This window comes from Brachyhypopomus gauderio, chromosome 9 (genome assembly GCF_052324685.1).
Source record: "Brachyhypopomus gauderio isolate BG-103 chromosome 9, BGAUD_0.2, whole genome shotgun sequence".
Classification (NCBI taxonomy): domain Eukaryota; kingdom Metazoa; phylum Chordata; class Actinopteri; order Gymnotiformes; family Hypopomidae; genus Brachyhypopomus; species Brachyhypopomus gauderio.
The window spans coordinates 15,036,550-15,055,832 of NC_135219.1; the positions used below are offsets into that span (position 1 = coordinate 15,036,550).

A 19,283-nucleotide genomic window follows, 5' to 3' on the forward strand; every position below is an offset into this window, starting at 1 on the left:
GTGTTGTACAGGACACGCTTTTATTGCCAGAAAGCACGACAAACATGAATGTATTTGACTGAGTGGCATTAAATTCAGTTTTGTTGGCGCTATACGTTGCTTGCATCCTATTTCAAACGTCTAACTCTTCTAACTCGTCTACCTATTCTAACTTTATAACTCGTCTATCTCTTCCAATTCTAACTTATTACTCAGAATGTTTGATGCACTTATACGTCGTAGGAAATAGGCTAATTATTATTATTATTATTTTACCACTGTATTTTACGGAGGGCGGATAGCCTATTATTTTTTTTAATTATGGTAACCTTTAGAATATTTTCAAATGACAACTATACATTAGCAAGTCTGTATATTTTCTCCATCACTCAGCCATGTTTACAGGCAGGATTAGGCAATACCACGTTTAATTACAATTTCAACAGTTAGGCCTACGTGTATGATTAATAACAGAGAGCTTAGTTTGCCTCCTGGAGGCGTTCTTACTCCTGTTTGCTAGTCCATGGGTGGCGCTATTTCTTTCTGATAATCTTTCCATAATCACCATGCGGTAACCACAACAGTTTGCAATCTCCACGCTTGGGCTCAAGAGAATAAAAGGGTGGTACCCTACTGTTCGGGATGAAAAAGATGTGCACAGAATTTAGGCCCAGTGGTAATGAGCAGGAGCAAAACAGTTTATTTTGAGGTTTTTTCATGAATGGTGTAGCCTAGTTCAGTTTAATAGCCTACAGTATATTCTTTTGAATAACAATGATCAAAGTTTACATCGAGAAGGACACGAAACATCGAGTATTCGAGTGAAAACTTCGGAATAATTTTGTTTTCTCCCTGGACCGATTATGCCGATTTCGGAGCGTTCCTCTAGGCTGGTCTCGGGGCGTTTTAATCATCGGTGCAGTTTCAGCCTCTCTGCGCGCTCCTCCTGATGCGTCTTTTAGCCGACGCCTGCCTATGAATGACACCCGCGATCAGAGAAGTGAGCGAAATCATACCAAACGCAGACAATGTCCTAAGAACTCATCTTTCTGTGTCGTGGCTGATTTGAGTGACCGCAACCTTTTACAGTTTTGGATTTTAGCAGTATATTTTTTTGTTGGACGGAGAACACGAAATGATAGATTAAAACACATATTTGCCATTTTTTCTGTATAATGGGGTCCTCGGAAATAGACAGAAGTCAAAGATACGTAAGTATAAGTTTCATGCTAAGCAAAACGAGTTTTAAATAATTTTGGAAAAGCATAATTAAATGTAAACATTGCATTGTACGTGGATATTGCTGTGTAACACGTCTGCAACAATTTAAATTAGTGATAAAAAATATTAATCAAAGAAATTAATCTTTTGCATGCTTGCAGATGACCTGTAACAAACTGGGCTCCCGGTTCGGTGGGACAAAGAGTCGCACAGCGCTTGTGAGCTTCCCGTGCATAGAGCGTCCCTCGCCCGAAGGCGCTGGCGCCTCAGGTGATCCCCACGGTGCCGCACCGAGAGCTTCTGATTTCCCCTCGGTGGGTTGTCTGGTCGGTCCCTCTGGACGCACTCTCTCGGGATTCAAACTGTCCCTGGAATCCATAACCGCTTGTTCGGGATACAACTCTATCAAGTCCTCTGGGGTGAAAGGCAAGACCCCGCCGATACCTGACACGGGACTTTTATGCGAAGAATGTGTCGTTCGCGTGGATGTCTTGAGGGAGAAAGCGCGAAGGCTGTTAAATGAAGGACATTTCTCCACCAATGTAAGAATCTTACTTTCACTTATAATCAATTCTGTACGTTTTCATAACTTTAGGAATATGTTCTTTATGATTAAAGACTTTATGATTATGTATCATGTCTTTGCTCACAACTCATTTTCATCACGGCTCGCCCTCAGAGTGACAGATTCAAATGACATGGAACCTACATACGCTGATCCCGCTAGCCTGCAGTCTCAAATAACCATTCTGTGCAGAAGCGAGTTTTTTTTCTCCCTGAAGCGAATTTAAATCGATTAGCGTCTGTAATAGAAACGTGACTCACATGTCTCCTCTCCAACTGTCTTTTATGCGGAGGCAAGAAATAATAGGTGGGGAAAAACAGGTTCCTACTGAAAGAAAAAGAAAATGCTATTTTATTTAACAATGTAAGATGCATTTGGGCATCTACTACTTATTTTTACATTTATCATATTTTTACAAGATGACTTTGCATGCAATTACTCTACATTTAATTATCATGATGTTTGGAATTCATCCCTTCATGCTGTATCCTTCCAGCAGTCTTTCACAAACTGTGTGCATGCCAACAAAAACAGCACTGAGCATGATTTTTTATTTATGAGACGTGTCAACATGAATCATGCATTTGAAAAAAAATCTGATTGAGAGTCCCACGCAACACGTCTTCCTCATCTTCTCCCCAGGACCCGAAGCTCTCCGTCCTGCTTTGCGAGAATGTGCGGGTGCCTGCCGATCGCTGCAACGTCTGCTCCACTCACCTGAGCCAGCTGAAGCAGGAGGCCGTGCGCACGCTCCTTCCCCGCGAACGTGCCATCTGGCCCGGCCCTCTCCCTGCCAACGTCGCGCCTGGGAGCCCAGCCTCAGGGGCTCACACCCTACCCAGAGCCTGTGGCTTGCGCTTCCCTGACACCAGACCCCGCCAGTCGCCCCGCAGCCCGGACAAACACTGCTGGGTCACACAGCCCACGCATTTGCACACCTTGTGGCCTCTTTCTGGAAACAATAGGGTCTCTTCTTTCAATCACACGGTAGGCTACTCCATTTAAACGAAACAGGCGTTTTTAAATTATTATCATCAAGAATAACTGCACCAAATGAAAAAATGTCACAGAAAAATTCCATCCAGATATTGCAGCATTAATCTGGAGACTACGGCATGTACACATAATTTATGGCGATAATGCACATACCATAAATGCTTTTTTAGGTCCTTGACCATGTCCATGTGGAATGCTCCCAAATGAAAGGACCCAGAGCCTGTTTGCTAATGACTCTCTGTGACTTTGCTCTTGAACCATTATCTACAGTACATGAACCTATCCCCACGTATTTCCTCATGGCATATCACTTTCATGTTTTATGTGCGCTCTGAAGATAGCCAGAGCACACGTGTGTCAGCCTCTGATTCACCGCCCCTCTAATCAACCTCAATTAGGTCCCAAGCAGTGGCGACAGCCCTACTACAGTTAATGGCTAAGTGGCACTTGATTTATTCCTGTCATACCATAGACAAAAAAGGGGGGACATGATCAATATCATGGTAATATTTAATGCAGAGTGAAGCATTCATACCCGCACAGGGCTGTAAATAAAGACCAAAGGGGAATGTGTTTCATGCCAGCGAGGTTCGGAGACAGTGGCAGCCAGCTCACTCCATTACACCAGCTCCATTTCATTACCAAAACGTTCACCGAGATATCGTGCTCTTGAATTTGCATCCACTTTGGTTTGATCGGCAGGGATGACATGGTCCTCAGCAATGGGGGAGTTCGGCAGAGGGAGCACGGAGTCCGTGTAACTAAATTTCCTTTTAGATGAGTGAAGTGTGTAGACAGAGGCTGTCGGAAAGTAACCGTGAGTAGAGGGTCCCTACAGCTGACCTTAGCCGTGTCATTCTTGTATCATCCCTCAGATGCCTTAGTAGCCTGAGGGATCCTGCCAGCAGTAATTGTCATTACAATATGACATTATGATCTTGAAGTTGCCATTATTTCGAATGGCTTGGAGAATGGGACACAGAGACATGCGTGAGATAAATCCCAGAGTTTTGCACTTGTAGACAAGGAGAGAAGAACCTTGACCCAGACTATCTTCAGAAGCACCTTGACCCAGACTATCTTCAGAAGCACCTTGACTCAGATTGTCTTCAAAAGCTGCCTGTACATTCAGTCAGCCATTTTGTGAGTGAAGGGGAAGATGTCTGCTTTCATCTGAGAGTTTTTGTCAGTTTGTGCTCAGGGGGTTAACTTGTGCCTCAGGGGCTTAACATGCTTTGTCATCTACTCATAGACTGAATCCTAGCCAGTACAATAGGTTGGAGTCCAAAATACCATTGAACTATTATATTGCTATATACAGGAGTCAATGCTGATACCTAGAAAGAATTGCTAAATGAACAGAAGTGTTACACTAAACCACAATAAGCGCTAGAAGGGTTCAGTTAATCAATAGTGCAATCTGATATTTCCATAAGTGCAGGATTAGTGGTCATGTAATCACTCCACAAAAAAGATGAGTCTTCAGTCTGCGTTTGAAGACTCTGCTGTTTGAACAGGCAGTAGAAGTTTGTTCCACCATCTGGGAGCCAGGACACAGAACAGTCATGATGTTTGTCTTACATAAAATAAACAGTAAGCCAGAATCACCAGGCTGTCTTTCCATTGTGAAAATACAAAAAAGTATATATGAATGGATCCAGAACATTTCTGTCCTTTGTGATGCTGCCAAGATGCTGCTGTAATCTTTGACAGATTCCTCTGGGTAGATGTACATCATGATTATGGTTAGATTTATGAATAATTGAGAACAAATATTAATAATTTCTTCAGTTAACTTGACCTGTGTGTCCTGTGGCATTCTGCAGACATCCCATGATGCTCTGAAGAAAAAGAAGGATGATGATGAGGCTACGTCAGCGGCCCCAGTGCTCTGCCAGTTCGGCGGCCCCCTACACTTTAACGCATCCAAAGTCTCCACAATGCTGCCTGCAGGAACCTCGGCTGCTGTCTCATTCATTGTCAGGTAACAGATGAAAGAACTGCCCTCCATGTAAACACAGAGAGGGGGCAGATATGTAGTGTATCAAATGTGGGCCCAGTGGTGATCAATGAAAAATGCATTAGAAAGCTTTAATAATGCACTGCTGGCTTTTGTTTAATAAATTGCAAACTAACTCTTAAATAGATTAATGAGTTGAACACTATATAAATGTTTTGTTTTTTATTTCCAGTAAAAGCAGTGGATTGCTAGCAGGTTGAAGTGAAATCAGAGTGACCAAGTGATTTCAATGAGTTGGCAGTTTCTTTCCTCAGCTTTAACAAAGCCCACATGTCCCCAGGGCTGTCCAGAAGTTGAACTTGACCTCACGAAGGAGGAAGCAGCGCTCAGACAATGAGTCTTATCCAACCAACTTCAGCGGCCTTCTCCACAAGACGCCTCCGCCCATGCCCTCAAACCTCCTCCACACTGCTGGCAAGGGCAGAGAGATGGCAGAGACTGGGAAGGTGTGAACGTTTTATCTAACTGATGGGTGCTGCTGTTTGGTAATGTAAATGCATGCATTAGGCAAATTCGCATAAAAATCGAAATAAAAGCAGCATCATTGAGAATTCATGAAATTGTAGCCTGTAGCCTAAAATATTTAAATAATTCACAAACTCTTTTAAACGTATAGCCATATCACAGGCTGCATGACCAGTTTGATTAGCTTTGATTATATTTTTCACACATGTTGAAGAGCCTTTAGGTGCAACATACATGTTCAAGCCTGCATGACCTTTAAACCTTCAAGTGTCCTTCATGACTGCTTCACACTGCCTCCAGAGAGCAGGAAACTCAGTCAAGTTAAAGTAATGTGTTCACGGTTCACACCGAGGAGCTTCTTCAGTTTCATATTAGACAGCTCTCACTGTAGCACCTGGTGGGGAGTGTGCACTCAACTGTGCTCATCCAACCAGGCAAATGGGCCTTTAAATAATAAATTTTTCATAAATTCAATTGGACAGGTCAGTCAACTGAGATGGAGATAACATCACTCATTGAACACATGCAGTACATATCAGACACCGCATCATCTTCAACTCAGGCTCAGAGAGCTGGCTGAATAGTCATTTGATTCTTTGAGATCACAGATCTTCAGTAATGGGTAATCAATTTTTACCGTCACTGAGCTAGTTACTGAACTGGGAAATATTATCTCTCCACAAGAGTGTTAATGAACTATAAATGAGGACTGTATAAAAAGGTCTATTATAATGAAGTATTATAATCTAAAGAAAAAATTATTATCTAGTTTATTACATAAATTTATCAAAATTTTACCAATATATTTAAGTTTGTTTCACTGAGATATTTATCATAATATCTATGTTATGGTTTACTGAGCTTTTATCATAGATCTAGAAAAAACAGCATAAACTGCTATCTGCTAGATAATATTATCTGCATCTGCATCTGTTGTTGACATTTTAAAAAAAGTAAATGATGTTGTTTTTTCACCTTTCCAGGTCAAAGTGATGCTGCGTGTCAGTCCGTCTCCCAGGGCAGAACCATCCCGGTCACAAGCTCTCAAACTGGACCTGCGCAGAAGACAGGTCATAGTGCTGGAACCAGCCACGCCTAGCAGACAAGGGCGGCTGTTCGAGGGCACCGTGGTAACCCCAAAAGCCTTCACCTTCGATGCTGCGTTTGGTCCTGAGTCCTCCCAGGTCTGTTGCACTCTTTAGCACTTATTTCTGTCACTCTTCCTGTTTCTGTCTCTTATGACCTGAAAACACTGTCTTTCTGCCCCTCATATGCTGTCTAGTCTATAATTGTATCCACATATCCACCATACAGTTTTCCAGCTGTGTTTACTTATTATGATTGGTTTCCGATTTAAAAAACTGGGAAAATTGAGAATTCAGGGAAAAATTAACTTCATGCAAATTTACCTGCACAGGTAAATTCATGCTTATTACTCACAAGCTTTTAATGTTAGCTATGTTATCATTGCAATTCCAGTGCAAAGACTAAGCATGGGACATCTGGGCATTTGTGTTAGTTTAATCTGTAACATGCAACCAGTTGATTTGAATTTGGAAAACATTACACATGTGATTAGTTGGATTTATGCCAACACTGATTCACGTTCATCTCACAAGCACATGTCGTTCTTCGTTTGATCTGCTAATGTTTTAAGAGCTGCAGTCTAGCATCTATGGATGTATTTGGGTAAAGGTTGAAGGTCAGGTTCCCATCTCATGTGGGGCATTAAGGAATTTGTAGAAAACAAGTAGATGTCAAATCCTCAGCCCTTAAACGGGTAGACGTCAACTCCTCTGCCCTTAAACGGGTAGACGTCAACTCCTCTGCCCTTAAACGGGTAGATGTCAACTCCTCTGCCCTTAAATGGGTAGACGTCAACTCCTCTGCCCTTAAACGGGTAGATGTCAACTCCTCTGCCTTTAAACGGGTAGACGTCAACTCCTCTGCCATTTCATATAAAGAGGCAGTGATGCCCTTGAACATGGCAGTAAAACCCAAGATCCTCCAAAGCTCTTATAATACTCTAGGGAGCATTAGAGGTAGTTTGGATAAAAGCCTGTACTATGTGGTGGTAAAAAATTAGTGTTGCACTAAATAAATAGTGAGATAGGGATCCAAACATATTTTATATAAACAGCTTTAATCCAGCAGCCACACCCTTCCACTAGGCTGAGGTCTGTGAGAGGAGTTTGCTTGAGGTCCTGCAGTCTGTGGTTGCTGGATCTGATGGCTGCATTCTAAGCTTTGGACAAACCAAAGAAGGTAAGTGCAAAGTTGTATATTGCATTAAAACCTTCTGGTGAAAGCTGCAATTCGCTCGTGTTATTTAATATAAAGGACTGCTCTGTGACCTGCCTTGTTTCTAAGAGTTCTGTTTGCATTTAGGTGTGTAAGTGCTACGCTGTCAACATCTGTTTCATTGTGTGGCTTTTGTAAAAGTACACTCAATCAATGATTTATACATTGGCACAGCTTTAAGGCACTGCATGCCACTTACCTTGTGGACACAGACAGGCTGGGATTCAACCACCTAGTGTGCAAATGCCCGTATAGAAGACCAGGAGTCACTCCTAATGGATGTGCATTAATGTTGTCCAATCTTTGGGGGGAGGGGCGGTCCCTATCCTGGAGATCATCGTGGGTCATTCACTTAGAGGGTTATTAATAGTTATCCACCCAAAATCATGAAAATGATTCCTCCCTGTAGCTTGTAGCATTACGTCATTGGCTGTTAACTAATTGAATTTGCTGCCATCTGTAAAGGTTCCTGGCTCTCAGCCAGACATTATAAATCTTTTAAACCAGCCTGTAGTCATGAATGTCCATTGGTGGTTTGCATTTAATTGAAGATGACATTTCCATGACATATTTTTTTTGTCACATATGAATTAAGTGCACAAAAACATAACCCATGCACATACATTGTAGTACCTTTTCAACTTCCGCAAATCTGAATTGGTTTATGGAGAAAGAACAGATGCTGAGATTATTAAAACATAATTTAAAAGATGTCTGTGCTTCTGTAATTTCTCCTGTATTAGGAAATCATTGCTCTTTCTCACCCTTTTTCTCTGTCTCACTCCCTTTCTTTCTCCCTCTCTCTCCATCTCTCTCTCTCTCTCTCTCTGTTTATACAGGAATGTCTTACACAATGATTGGCCGTGATGATTGTGCATCGAGAGCTGGAGTGATCCCTTGTGCCATCTCTTGGCTTTTCAAACTCCTTAACAAGAAGACGGCCAGAACATGGGCGAATATCTCAGTGTCTGTGTCTGCTGTGGAAGTCTGTGGAGAGACGGAGGTCATCAGGGACTTGCTGTCTGATATTGAGTCAGGCAATCACAAGGACACTCACAAGTCAAACGTCTGCCTCCAGGAGGATCCTATCTGTGGAATAAAGGTACAGTTTTACATACACTGCTTTTAAAATCACAGTGGTGAAAGTGAGATCCACATGGCTAAAAGGTTGTTATTAATGCATAGACTGATGACAAACTAAAACATAAATGGATTTAAATTACACATTGACCATATTCATACTTACTTGAATATGTATAAGTTGTCAGACAGGATTTTAAAATAAAATAAACAAAACCCTCTATCAACATGTCTATCAACATCCAGTTAAGAAGACTCTTTATAAATGTGCTAGTCATGTTTTGTTCTTTTAGGTTTTTAACAGCAGTGTGCTAAGTGCCCCTACAGCAGAGAGGGCAGCTTTCCTGCTGGACGCAGCTCTTGTTTCGCGACGCACAGGTGTGGCAGGAACCTCCTTGCACAACTGCTACATGTTCTACACTCTTCACGTCTGTCAGAAACACATAGAGTGCAGCAGCAAATCAGGAAGTGAGTCCCATTACCTCCATTAATTTGACTTGTTTATATGCCAAAATCTTGAATTCTTTCAATATAATTTTAATATAATTAAATGTAATATGATTTGATCATTTTTTCCATGAATTATCTGTGCATATTAATTTCTAATGGATGATTGTTTAATTTTATTACAGTAAAGAATTTTATTTTATTAGAATTTATTAATATTTAGTTTTAATATAATGGTGTTTTATTAAAACCACATGTGGCTGATTTGGGGTGTTATGGGTAGGGCCTGTAATGGGTAGACATGTAGGTAGATATTTCTTATTGTTTTTGGTTTCTCCGAATGTTGTCTTAGTGTATGTGGACCAAAGCAAGCTAAGCCTGATCGACCTGGGTAGCTGTACAAAAGAGAGCACTAAGAACAACACAGCAGTCTGTCTTGTTGACCTTGGAAATGTCATTATGGCCAAGCTGAGTGGACACAACCATCTCCATAACAAGTATGCCAAACAAACATTTCAGCCACATAGTGAAATGCTATGTGTACATGAGCCACATATGAGCATACATACAACACATTGTCTTTTTTTATAGGGGAAGCAAACTGGAAATGCTTATGCAAGAATGTCTGGGCAATGTCAACTGCTGCACTACAATCATAGCCCATATTTCCACCTCACCAGAAGACATCTCAGAGACTCTCTGCACCATTCAGATTGTGTCTCAGATTCGAAGATTACAAAGGAAGACCCGGGTGTGTCTCATCCTCAGTTAGTTGCCAATGATTCCAACACCTGTTTTGTTTTTAATAGCTATTTCTGTCTGTGACTGAGATGGGCCTTTAGTAAAACAAACATGCTGATAAGATTCTTCTTATTTCATTATTAGAAATCTGCTTGTAGCTCACCTGGAGGAAGAAGTTTGGGAAGAAGCAAAGACAGGAAAGTGAATATGTCGCCTAAGAACAGACTAAGAACTTTTAGGTCGGCAGGTACATTAAATCGTGAATTCTCTCTGCCTAGCCTCTTTGATGACCCAGACGAACGTTCTGTAAGTGACAAGTCATGTGATGCTCTTGTCTGTTTGGAGCCAAATGGGTATGTCAACTTGGACCAAGAGGTTAAAAGAAGTCAAGAGTTTCTGCCAATAATTCCATCCTTACAAAGGACCAAGGCAGGCTTAAAAGTGTCTTCCTCTACAAAGCACTGTGATATCTTATGGCCAGCATCACAAAGCCCACATGCACCAAAAATGGAAGCAAAAATGGAGACTACTCAACAAAAATCATTAGGGTGTGGTATTCCTGACTTGGAGTGTCTCAAGTGTAATACCTTTGCTGAGCTGCAGAATCGATTGGTGTGCATAGATGGAACTGATGTGGGTGACATGAGTTCTTGCATGGACCAGTCAGCTAATACTGTGATTATATCAGAACCTCTCTCAGGTAAACCCACTAAGATCCATACCGAACAACCGGAGGTCCAAGGGTATCCAAGGAAAAAAGACGTTAATGACAAAGAACTAGGGTGTCCCATTCAGAGAGAAAACCCAGTGAACAATAACAGAGAAATGCCTTATAGATATACTAGTCAAACCAAAGTGGTTAAAAAAATATTCAATTGTTCCTCAAGGCTTGACAATGTTAATAGCTCCATAGAGTCTGAACAATCTACTGGATCCCCAAACGGAACAGAAACAATGCAGTTGGCTCCTTCCTTACCTCCACCAATGGAACAACTGTCATCAGAAGACTCGATTTCTACCCCTAAGGTTCGGACCTCTCCCCTAGGTAAAAGCTCCTCAACATTGTCAGCTAGCCTGGGAACCCCAGCTTCTTATCCTCTCACTCTTAATGAAGTTCCCATAGAGACCCAAAAGGTAATGAAAGCCACAATCACTGTGACAGTTCAGCAGCCTCTGGATCTCAACGGACATGATGAAGTTGTGTATTCTGTGGTTGAGGAAGTAACAATAAATGGAGCCGATAACAAAGGCAAGCATGCAAAAACAGCTAGTATCACTGACCCCAATTATTCTAAGAGGTTGCCATCGGAATCTCACCCTGTGATGATTATCAGCAGTGTAGGAGGAGAACAAGGCGAAGGTGATTCTGAATCTCAACTTCAGACCCCGGTGGTGTTATCTGGTGGCAAAGCCAGTTCTGCTGCTTCCAACTCTGTAGTCAAATCACAGATTGACAACACTTTTCAACCTGATAATAGCTTAGATGAGTCCCAGAATGAAGTCAAGGATGTCTCGGAAGGAGCCACTACCCAGTGTGAGGTCTTAAATTTCACAGATCACTCATTTGAGATTGGACCAGAGCAGAATGCTACTAAGAAAAAGTGTAACCAAAGTAACAGGCAAAATTCTAAAGAGAGCAATGGTAGCTTCTCTCCAGTTAATCAGAAGATGTTATCAGATGTTTACAGGATGGAAACACAAAAGGACCAAGTTAGTAGTTACGTTGCCCATGGCACAAGCAGTCCTACAAGAGTCTGGCTCAGTCCAGAAAACCAGGATGACTCCTTTCCTATCTCAATGAAACGGGACAGGGAGCCAAAGTGTGGTAGCCCAAGAACGACACTCGAAAGGAAAATGTGTCCTGTCAAACATGGTTTCATGGAATGGGCAGAAGAAAGAGAACCAACATCACCAGTACAGAAACCAGAGAAGAGCATCCACAACAAGAGAAACAGGAAAACTTTCATGACTCCATGTTTGGAGTTAGACCGACCAATCCCAGACAATAAACTTGACAAAACCCCCAAATCCCCTGTTGAGGAGAGCAGTAAGCTGTTTAGTGCAAAGCTGGAGCAGTTAGCAAACAGAAGCCGATCCCAAGGTAGATCACGTTTAGAGTGCTTTGAATTCAGATTTGATGAACAAAGCACTAGTGTTTGTTGTCAGGACTATTCGGGAAGATTGGTGGGTGATTGTACCTTACCAAGGGTTACCAAAAGACATCTTGAGCAGGGCCATTGCATAGCCTTGGGTCCTAAAGGAAATTTGGAGGGAAGCTATGCACCTTTTCAAGCCAAGGGTATGACCCAGCTGGCAGAGAGGACAGCCTTCGAGGAGGACCTATCTCAGGCTAGTCTCAAAAGAGTCCCAAGGTCTTGCCCTATGCATGATGTTGAGGACAGTGATACATCAAAGCCTTCCAAACTGAGTCAATACAAAATGCCAAATGACAACAAAATGTTGTTCAGTTCAAAGATGTCAGGAACCATACCCAAGAATTCATCTGTATCTTCCAAATCTACCAGGCATTCAATCAATAGGAGCTCAAGCCTTTCTCCTGATGGATTCTCTGTGAAAAAAATCTCATGGTCCTCCCAGTCTTTATCAAGAAAACAAGGAAAAGCTTCTATCTCTTCAAAAAACCCTGGCAGAGCCCCCAATGGACGGGTTGAGTTACTTCGAGCAGGTGGAAATTCTCTCTGCAGCTCCAGCCTAAGCAGCCTGGACATCGATGACCCTGAAGAATCAAACGTAAAAATGAAACTGTTGACCCGCCCCTTACCTTCCCCGTATAGCAGAATCACGGCCCCACGCAAACCAAGCCACTGCAGTGGAAATGCCAGTGACAACACCAGCGTTCTAAGTGGGGAGCTTCCACCAGCCATGTGTAAGACTGCCTTGCTGTATCACCGCAACAGCACGGTCAGCAGTGGCTATGAGAGCATGATGAGGGACAGTGAGGCCATGTGCAGTAGCACTTCAACACATGACTCCAGTGATCAAAACGTCTTCTTCAGCTCACCAAGAACTTCTAAGAAAAGAAACAGTGCAGGCAAGTTATCTGCTAAGTAAAAACTTTTATGGTTTTAGGGCCTTTCTGGCACTTATAGCTTTCACTTTTGCTTTAGTTGTAGTGTATTTTATGTGAGACAATACTGTACAGAACCTTTTCAATATAGTTTTAAAATTGTCTATTTACACCAGCTATTTTTTATTTGTAGCATCCCGTCAGAGACATTCATCACAGGACACCCTCCTCTCTGACAGGAGGTCTGCAAGTGGGTCTAAAATACGTTGGGTAGATCGGGGTACCTCGGAGTCATATGAAATCAAAGTGTATGAAATTGACAGCGTGGCTGGATTTAAGAAGAGAGCAGAAGCAGGGAACAAGGTAAAGTCCAAAATATATTCAGGCTGATAGTAGTATTGCCCATGTACTAATTGTCAAGGACTTTGTTGAATTTTTATTTAGACTCAAACTCTGGGGACTCAAAATAGGAGAAACTATAACTACTTACAGAATACCCTTAAATAATAAACATTACATCTGCAACTAGGGGTCCCCACCCCTCCTTCTCTCTCAGTACCAATTCCTTAGGTGTGTGGGTGCACAACACTATTGTGGTCTCCCAACAGTCATAGTCTCAGTCTGCCACCTTGGGTAGCCCCGGTATTTCTATACACCCTCACTTCAACATTGGTCATCCTGCTATCAGTGTTGCATTCCTGGTGCAATAGCATCTCCTGGCCCCGCAAGAATTCCCCTTCAAGGGGCTGTGTCCCTTGCAGTGGTGCGGATTAAACAGCCACACTTAGATTCCTGGCCAGAGAGGCTGCCTTGCCTGCTTTTGCCAAGCACTGTCATCGACCCTATAGCCCCTGGCAGGATGGTGCACAGTGTGGGGGTGGTTGTGGCCAATTTACCCCATCCTCGGGCATGCTGTCTTTCTCCAGCCCTGGTGCACAGCCAAACATGAGCTCTGCAAGTATCCTTAACTTACAGCCTAACATCAGGAGGGCTGAGGAAAATCCATAGGACTTCCTGTTTAGTGGAGATGATGGCCAGCTGAATAGTGAGAATATGTGTGAAGTGCTTCACCAGGCCATAGCTCTCGGGGTGGATTAGTGTAGGTCAGATTTCCAGATTCTCAGCCAGATGCAGACCCCACCTATGTACACTGACTCTAAGTTCTCTAGTTAGCGTAGAGCCCAAAGCAGCAGGAAAACCCCTTCGCCAGCCTCTGTGCCCCTGTGGCTGCATTCTGGCCACTTTGTGAAATGAGCCACAGCCATGAGGGCATAGCGGTTCCCAGTGGTTGGTGGTTAGTAATGGACCCAGGACATGGTAAGAACAGATGCAAGACATTCATGGTGAGAACAGTCCCAGGACAACTATGATGACAATGGACCAAGGACATCCATAGTGAGAACAGACTCAGAACAACCATGCTAGATAAACTGCTGTGATGGCTTTTTCTTTGCTGTGCACTGAATGCAACTCTACACATACTCTACATGTCAGTGTGATAGCCCATAGAGCTCTACATGTCAGTATAGACATGACTGAGGTGCCCTTGAGCAAGGCACTGCTCCCTGGGTGCCGGGCTAGGGCTGCCCACCGCTCTGGGCACGTGTGATCCACAGCCCCCTAGTAATCACTAGTGTGTTTGTGTGTTCTAACTGCACAGATGGGTAAAAAGCGGAGGACAAATTTCAATTGTGGTGAAAATCTCAATTGATAAAATATGGCACATTTACATGTCAGTGTGACAGCCCATAGAGCTCTACATGTCAGTGTGACAGCCCATAGAGCTCTGCATTTCAGTGTGACAGCCCATAGAACTCTACATGTCAGTGTGACAGCCAATAGAACTCTACATGTCAGTGTGACAGCCCATAGAGCTCTGCATTTCAGTGTGACAGCCCATAGAACTCTACATGTCAGTGTGACAGCCCATAGAACTCTACATGTCAGTGTGACAGCCAATAGAATTCTACATGTCAGTGTGACAGCCCATAGAACTCTGCATGTCAGTGTGACAGCCCATAGAACTCTACATGTCAGTGTCACAGCCAATAGAACTCTGCATGTCAGTGTGACAGCCCATAGAACTCTATATGTCAGTGTGACAGCCAATAGAACTCTACATGTCAGTGTGACAGCCCATAGAATTCTACATGTCAGTGTGACAGCCAGTAGAACTCTACATGTCAGTGTGACAGCCCATAGAACTCTACATGTCAGTGTGACAGCCAATAGAACTCTGCATGTCAGTGTGACAGCCCATAGAACTCTACATGTCAGTGTGACAGCCAATAGAACTCTACATGTCAGTGTGACAGCCCATAGAACTCTGCATGTCAGTGTGACAGCCAATAGAACTCTACATGTCAGTGTGACAGCCCATAGAACTCTACATATCAGTGTGACAGCCCATAGAACTCTACATGTCAGTGTAACAGCCCATAGAACTCTACATGTCAGTGTGACAGCCCATAGAACTCTGCATGTCAGTGTGACAGCCAATAGAACTCTACATATCAGTGTGACAGCCCATAGAACTCTACATGTCAGTGTGACAGCCCATAGAGCTCTACATATCAGTGTGACAGCCCATAGAACTCTGCATGTCAGTGTGACAGCCCATAGAACTCTACATGTCAGTGTGACAGCCCAGCAAGTAGAGTCACCACCAGCTATTTTTTCCCATGCCGAGTTGCCCCATGCCAGCCGGCATGTGCACTACTCACCAGCACAGTCCTCCTCAGGTTGAGCAGAAACAACAGCTGTCACACATGCTATCCTGGCACTGACTGCTCCGACACGTGGCAAAGCAACCCAATATTGCAGCTAGAGACTGTCCCTGCCAGAGTGGAGCGCCGTAGCTGTGGGTCTGTTCAGCATAACATCTGCCCTTCTCAGCTTTCATCCCCTGGCATCTGGAACCATCTACATGCCCCAGAGAGCATCTTTTTCCTGGGTGCCATGGCACTCTGTACAGTTCACAGCTTTGTGCCTAGAGGCAGCAGGGGTTGATAGCAGCAGGGGCAGCACTCCTCATGGCCGCTGCTGCTCTCTCCTCGACGCATGCAGAGTACCAGCGTCCCTCAGCGGGACACGAGCATCGAGACAGGGCATCCGAGTTATCATGCAGGATCTCAGTGTGAGGAACTCCTGAATTCTTCACCATCTGGCCTTCAACTCTTTAAACCGCATAAGCCCCGTCAGTGAAATGTGATCATATCACAGGGTAAAGGGGAGCCATAGAGGTACAGGCAGAAATGGCAGGGCCATAGCACTGAAGCTAACAGTTCATTTCAGTCTGGCGTGTGCAACCGCTTGGTGTAGTAGAGGCTAAAACTACATCTCTTGTGAGAGGACGACACCGATGCTTCTATCACTAATGTTTGTGTCCATGGCAATCTTGCAGCCTGTCCTAGCTCTGGAGCTCCACATAACCAAACAGTTATGTGGAGTGTAGGAGTGTAGTGAACAGGGACTAACTCTACCTGCCAGTACCCAGTCAGCAAGTTGGTTCAGAGCTTGTGTCATTGGATTCATTGATCGTCCTATAGTTGGGCTTAGTCACAGCATTCAGTCTAATAGTCCACACAGAAATCCTTCCTCTGCCACGACCACTGGCACTGCTAGGGGCTGTTTGATGGCTCTGTAATCTCCGTAGCTACCATCTCATTCAATTCTGCCTCTGTCTTAGTTTACGAGAGTCAGTGTAGCATCACCGGTGTTAATGCTATGCTGCACTAATTCAGTTTGTGCACATGCTTTCTTTGTGACTGCAAAGATGTTGCTGTAACAACTTAGAAGCTCCCACATTGACAGTTTCTGTAAACCTAACACACTGTGCTACCACACTACTATGCAGTCATGCTGAGTGATCTCCATCCCTTTAAAAGCAGGACATCCATTCATAATATATCCTGCTGATTCTGTTCCCTGATTACTCTGCAATAAGCAGCGTGGTCCGTGTTGTGAAGGCCATCACAGAGTCAAATTAGATTTTAAAGGGAAAATCTGCTATATGGCTTTAATCATCAAATCACTTGTTCATCAATTGCTCCATTTCCTACCAAGATACCAAATGGTCCACACACAGCAAACAGTCTTACGCCAGTTTAGTGTGGGCGCTGATGGGGTTGCTAATACACACCCACACACTCTCCCACATATGGTCTATGGTCTTGCTCTTGTCCCCCTGATGATCTTGGTCTTGACTCGGTCTCGATTAGTAATGTCTTTGGTTGTCATTCACCTAAAGTGGTCTCACATCAATGACAAAAGTACAAGTGTTCCGTCACCTAGTGGACTTATCCACATTCCTCATCCTTTGCTTTTGCTATCAGCTGGCCAGAGTGTCTACCTCCTGTGAAGGTGATGATGAATTAGAGGTATGTCCAAATTATTGTGCTGAAATGGCCAAAGCAGTCAATTTGCATTTAATTTCAAATCTGGCAAACCCTCATAGTCATTGGCCGTTGTTAAAGGGACCGCACCCTAATGTCGGCCATGTTGTCAGAGTGTGGTCTGCTTCAGCGCCAAGCCAAAATTCCTGGAGCACCAACAACAGAGGATTGCGGAGTTGAGGGCCAAGTCCAACAGCCTAAAGAGAGAGCTGAAGCAAGCCAAGCAGCATCTGAAGATGAACCCACAGACACGGACCCAGGACTGTGAGTGCCTAAAACAGTGTGCTAGAATTATTTACTTTAGCTGTTTTAAAGAACCACCTCATCATTTTTAAGTGAAGCTAATGAAAATTGTATTATGTCTGAAACATATGTCTCTCACTAAAACTCACATAGTAACAACAAGCTACACTTCAGCTATGGCATTACCAAGGACCTAGCATTACTATTAGTGATACAGCAATGCAGTAAATATCAGAATCTAATATCTGAGGGTATCACTGTTTCATTACCACTCTCTATAACGATTAGTTTTGTGTTTTTATTTTTGCTTTTGGATTTACAGTTGACCTCTGACAGATGTTTGAAGTTGACTCCCTCGCTGGAGGCACTGGAGGTGGTGACGAGACAGCTGGAGAATGGAGTTAGCCGCTGCACGGCAAGCATCGTGATGGTGACCTGTTTCGACGCCACACCAAAGAGCAGGACAGAGAAATGGCTCGGCCCACCTGAAGAGAACATGTCGGTTCAACCTACTTCTCATTGCCTTCCAACAATGCTCAGGACTGATATTCACAAAACACTGTCAGACACACCTCTAAAATTCCATCAATATGTTTTAGCCAAAATTCACTGGTGCTGATCAAATCAGCCTTGGGGCAACAAATAGATGACCACAGCGAAGGCTTGGACACAGGTCAAAGCAACATATTGGAGCACAGAGTTACCATTGAACCTGACAGATGGAGGCCCTGAGTCAAGCCGACCATTGAAATGAGTCTGTAAATGCCTGAGCTCCTGGATTGGTTCACACTTTCCCAGAGCATTGCCCACACTTCTCTATCACTCAGAGGTTGCAATGGTTCACTACATTAACAACATTGTTTTTCATTTTTAAAAGAGATTTCATTTTTCAGATAATCATTTTAAGTATCACCACTCTGTTTCTCATATACAATAATGTATGAGTCTTATTTAATTGAGCCTTGTATTTGCAGAACAGTATGTAACATGAGAACACGTAATGTGAGTCACATGTAGTGGTCACTCATTCTCTCATTTACCTATAAATAATCTCTGATCTGCTCATCTTTTACTTAACGTCCCTTATTTTATGACGCTTCTGTTGTCTTTCACCCATATTTATTTATTGGTCCATTCCTCTCCTTCATCAACCAATCAGCAGTGAAAGTGTGACGCTTTATGTCTTTTACAATGACCAACATTTTAAACATGTTGTTTCAAGCCAGGTTCACTGTAACCTAATTCAAATTCACCATGTAACCTCTACTGACCAACCTGTTGTGCTGTCCCAGGGAACATTGTTCACCTGAGGAGGGGTTCCAGTTCCTGCTGTTCCTTTCATATTTCCCTCATTGCCTGAACACCTGTTATGCTTCCTGAGCTAAAAGCGCTGTAGTTTTAAACATGTACGACTGTCTAGTTTCTATTCCTCTTTTCTTTTTTCTAATCTGGAGAAAAAAATTGAAACTGTGGGAATATAACGGTAGTGTAGACATTAAATAAAATTTGTATGTGTTGCACTAAACAATGTGCAGTTTGTTTGTTAAGGTGAAATGTGTATATAGTGTGTTTATATATGTGTATGTATTAAGGTATCATGCTCAACCTGAAAGCATGAATGAGTTTATAGTATCATAACCAACCCTGAAAGCACAAAGTTTGCATCATGTAAACACAATATATTTCTTAGCTTAGCAATAATTTGTCGATGGACAGAGGCTGTTATAGCAGTGTTACATGTATGTGTATGAAATAGAGATTAGAGTCAACAGTGATGCTAAGGATTTCAGTGGCACTCGCTAA

At 43.1% G+C, this 19,283-nt stretch overlaps 1 protein-coding gene across 5 annotated transcripts; it reads left to right on the top strand.

The window, feature by feature from the left end:
* The first annotated feature begins 553 nt into the window (after window positions 1-553).
* Window positions 554-18,987, top strand: kif26bb (kinesin family member 26Bb). Of its 5 annotated transcripts, none has more exons than XR_013133240.1 (16): window positions 554-1,190; window positions 1,362-1,742; window positions 2,408-2,752; window positions 4,588-4,745; window positions 5,062-5,227; window positions 6,230-6,430; window positions 7,418-7,511; window positions 8,387-8,649; window positions 8,921-9,095; window positions 9,427-9,571; window positions 9,666-9,825; window positions 9,960-12,867; window positions 13,037-13,206; window positions 17,178-17,222; window positions 17,319-17,501; window positions 17,803-18,987. XR_013133240.1 is itself a non-coding variant. In XM_077017488.1 (16 exons), exons 1-16 carry the CDS (start codon window positions 1,155-1,157, stop codon window positions 17,811-17,813), a joined length of 5,409 nt encoding a protein of 1,802 aa, XP_076873603.1. In that variant the 5' UTR covers window positions 554-1,154; the 3' UTR covers window positions 17,814-18,987. The 5 variants fall into 5 exon arrangements, 3 of the variants coding, with proteins under 3 accessions (XP_076873603.1, XP_076873604.1, XP_076873605.1); XM_077017488.1 differs by having other exon boundaries at window positions 17,351-17,501; XM_077017489.1 differs by having other exon boundaries at window positions 17,368-17,501.
* Window positions 18,988-19,283: the final 296 nt, after the last annotated feature.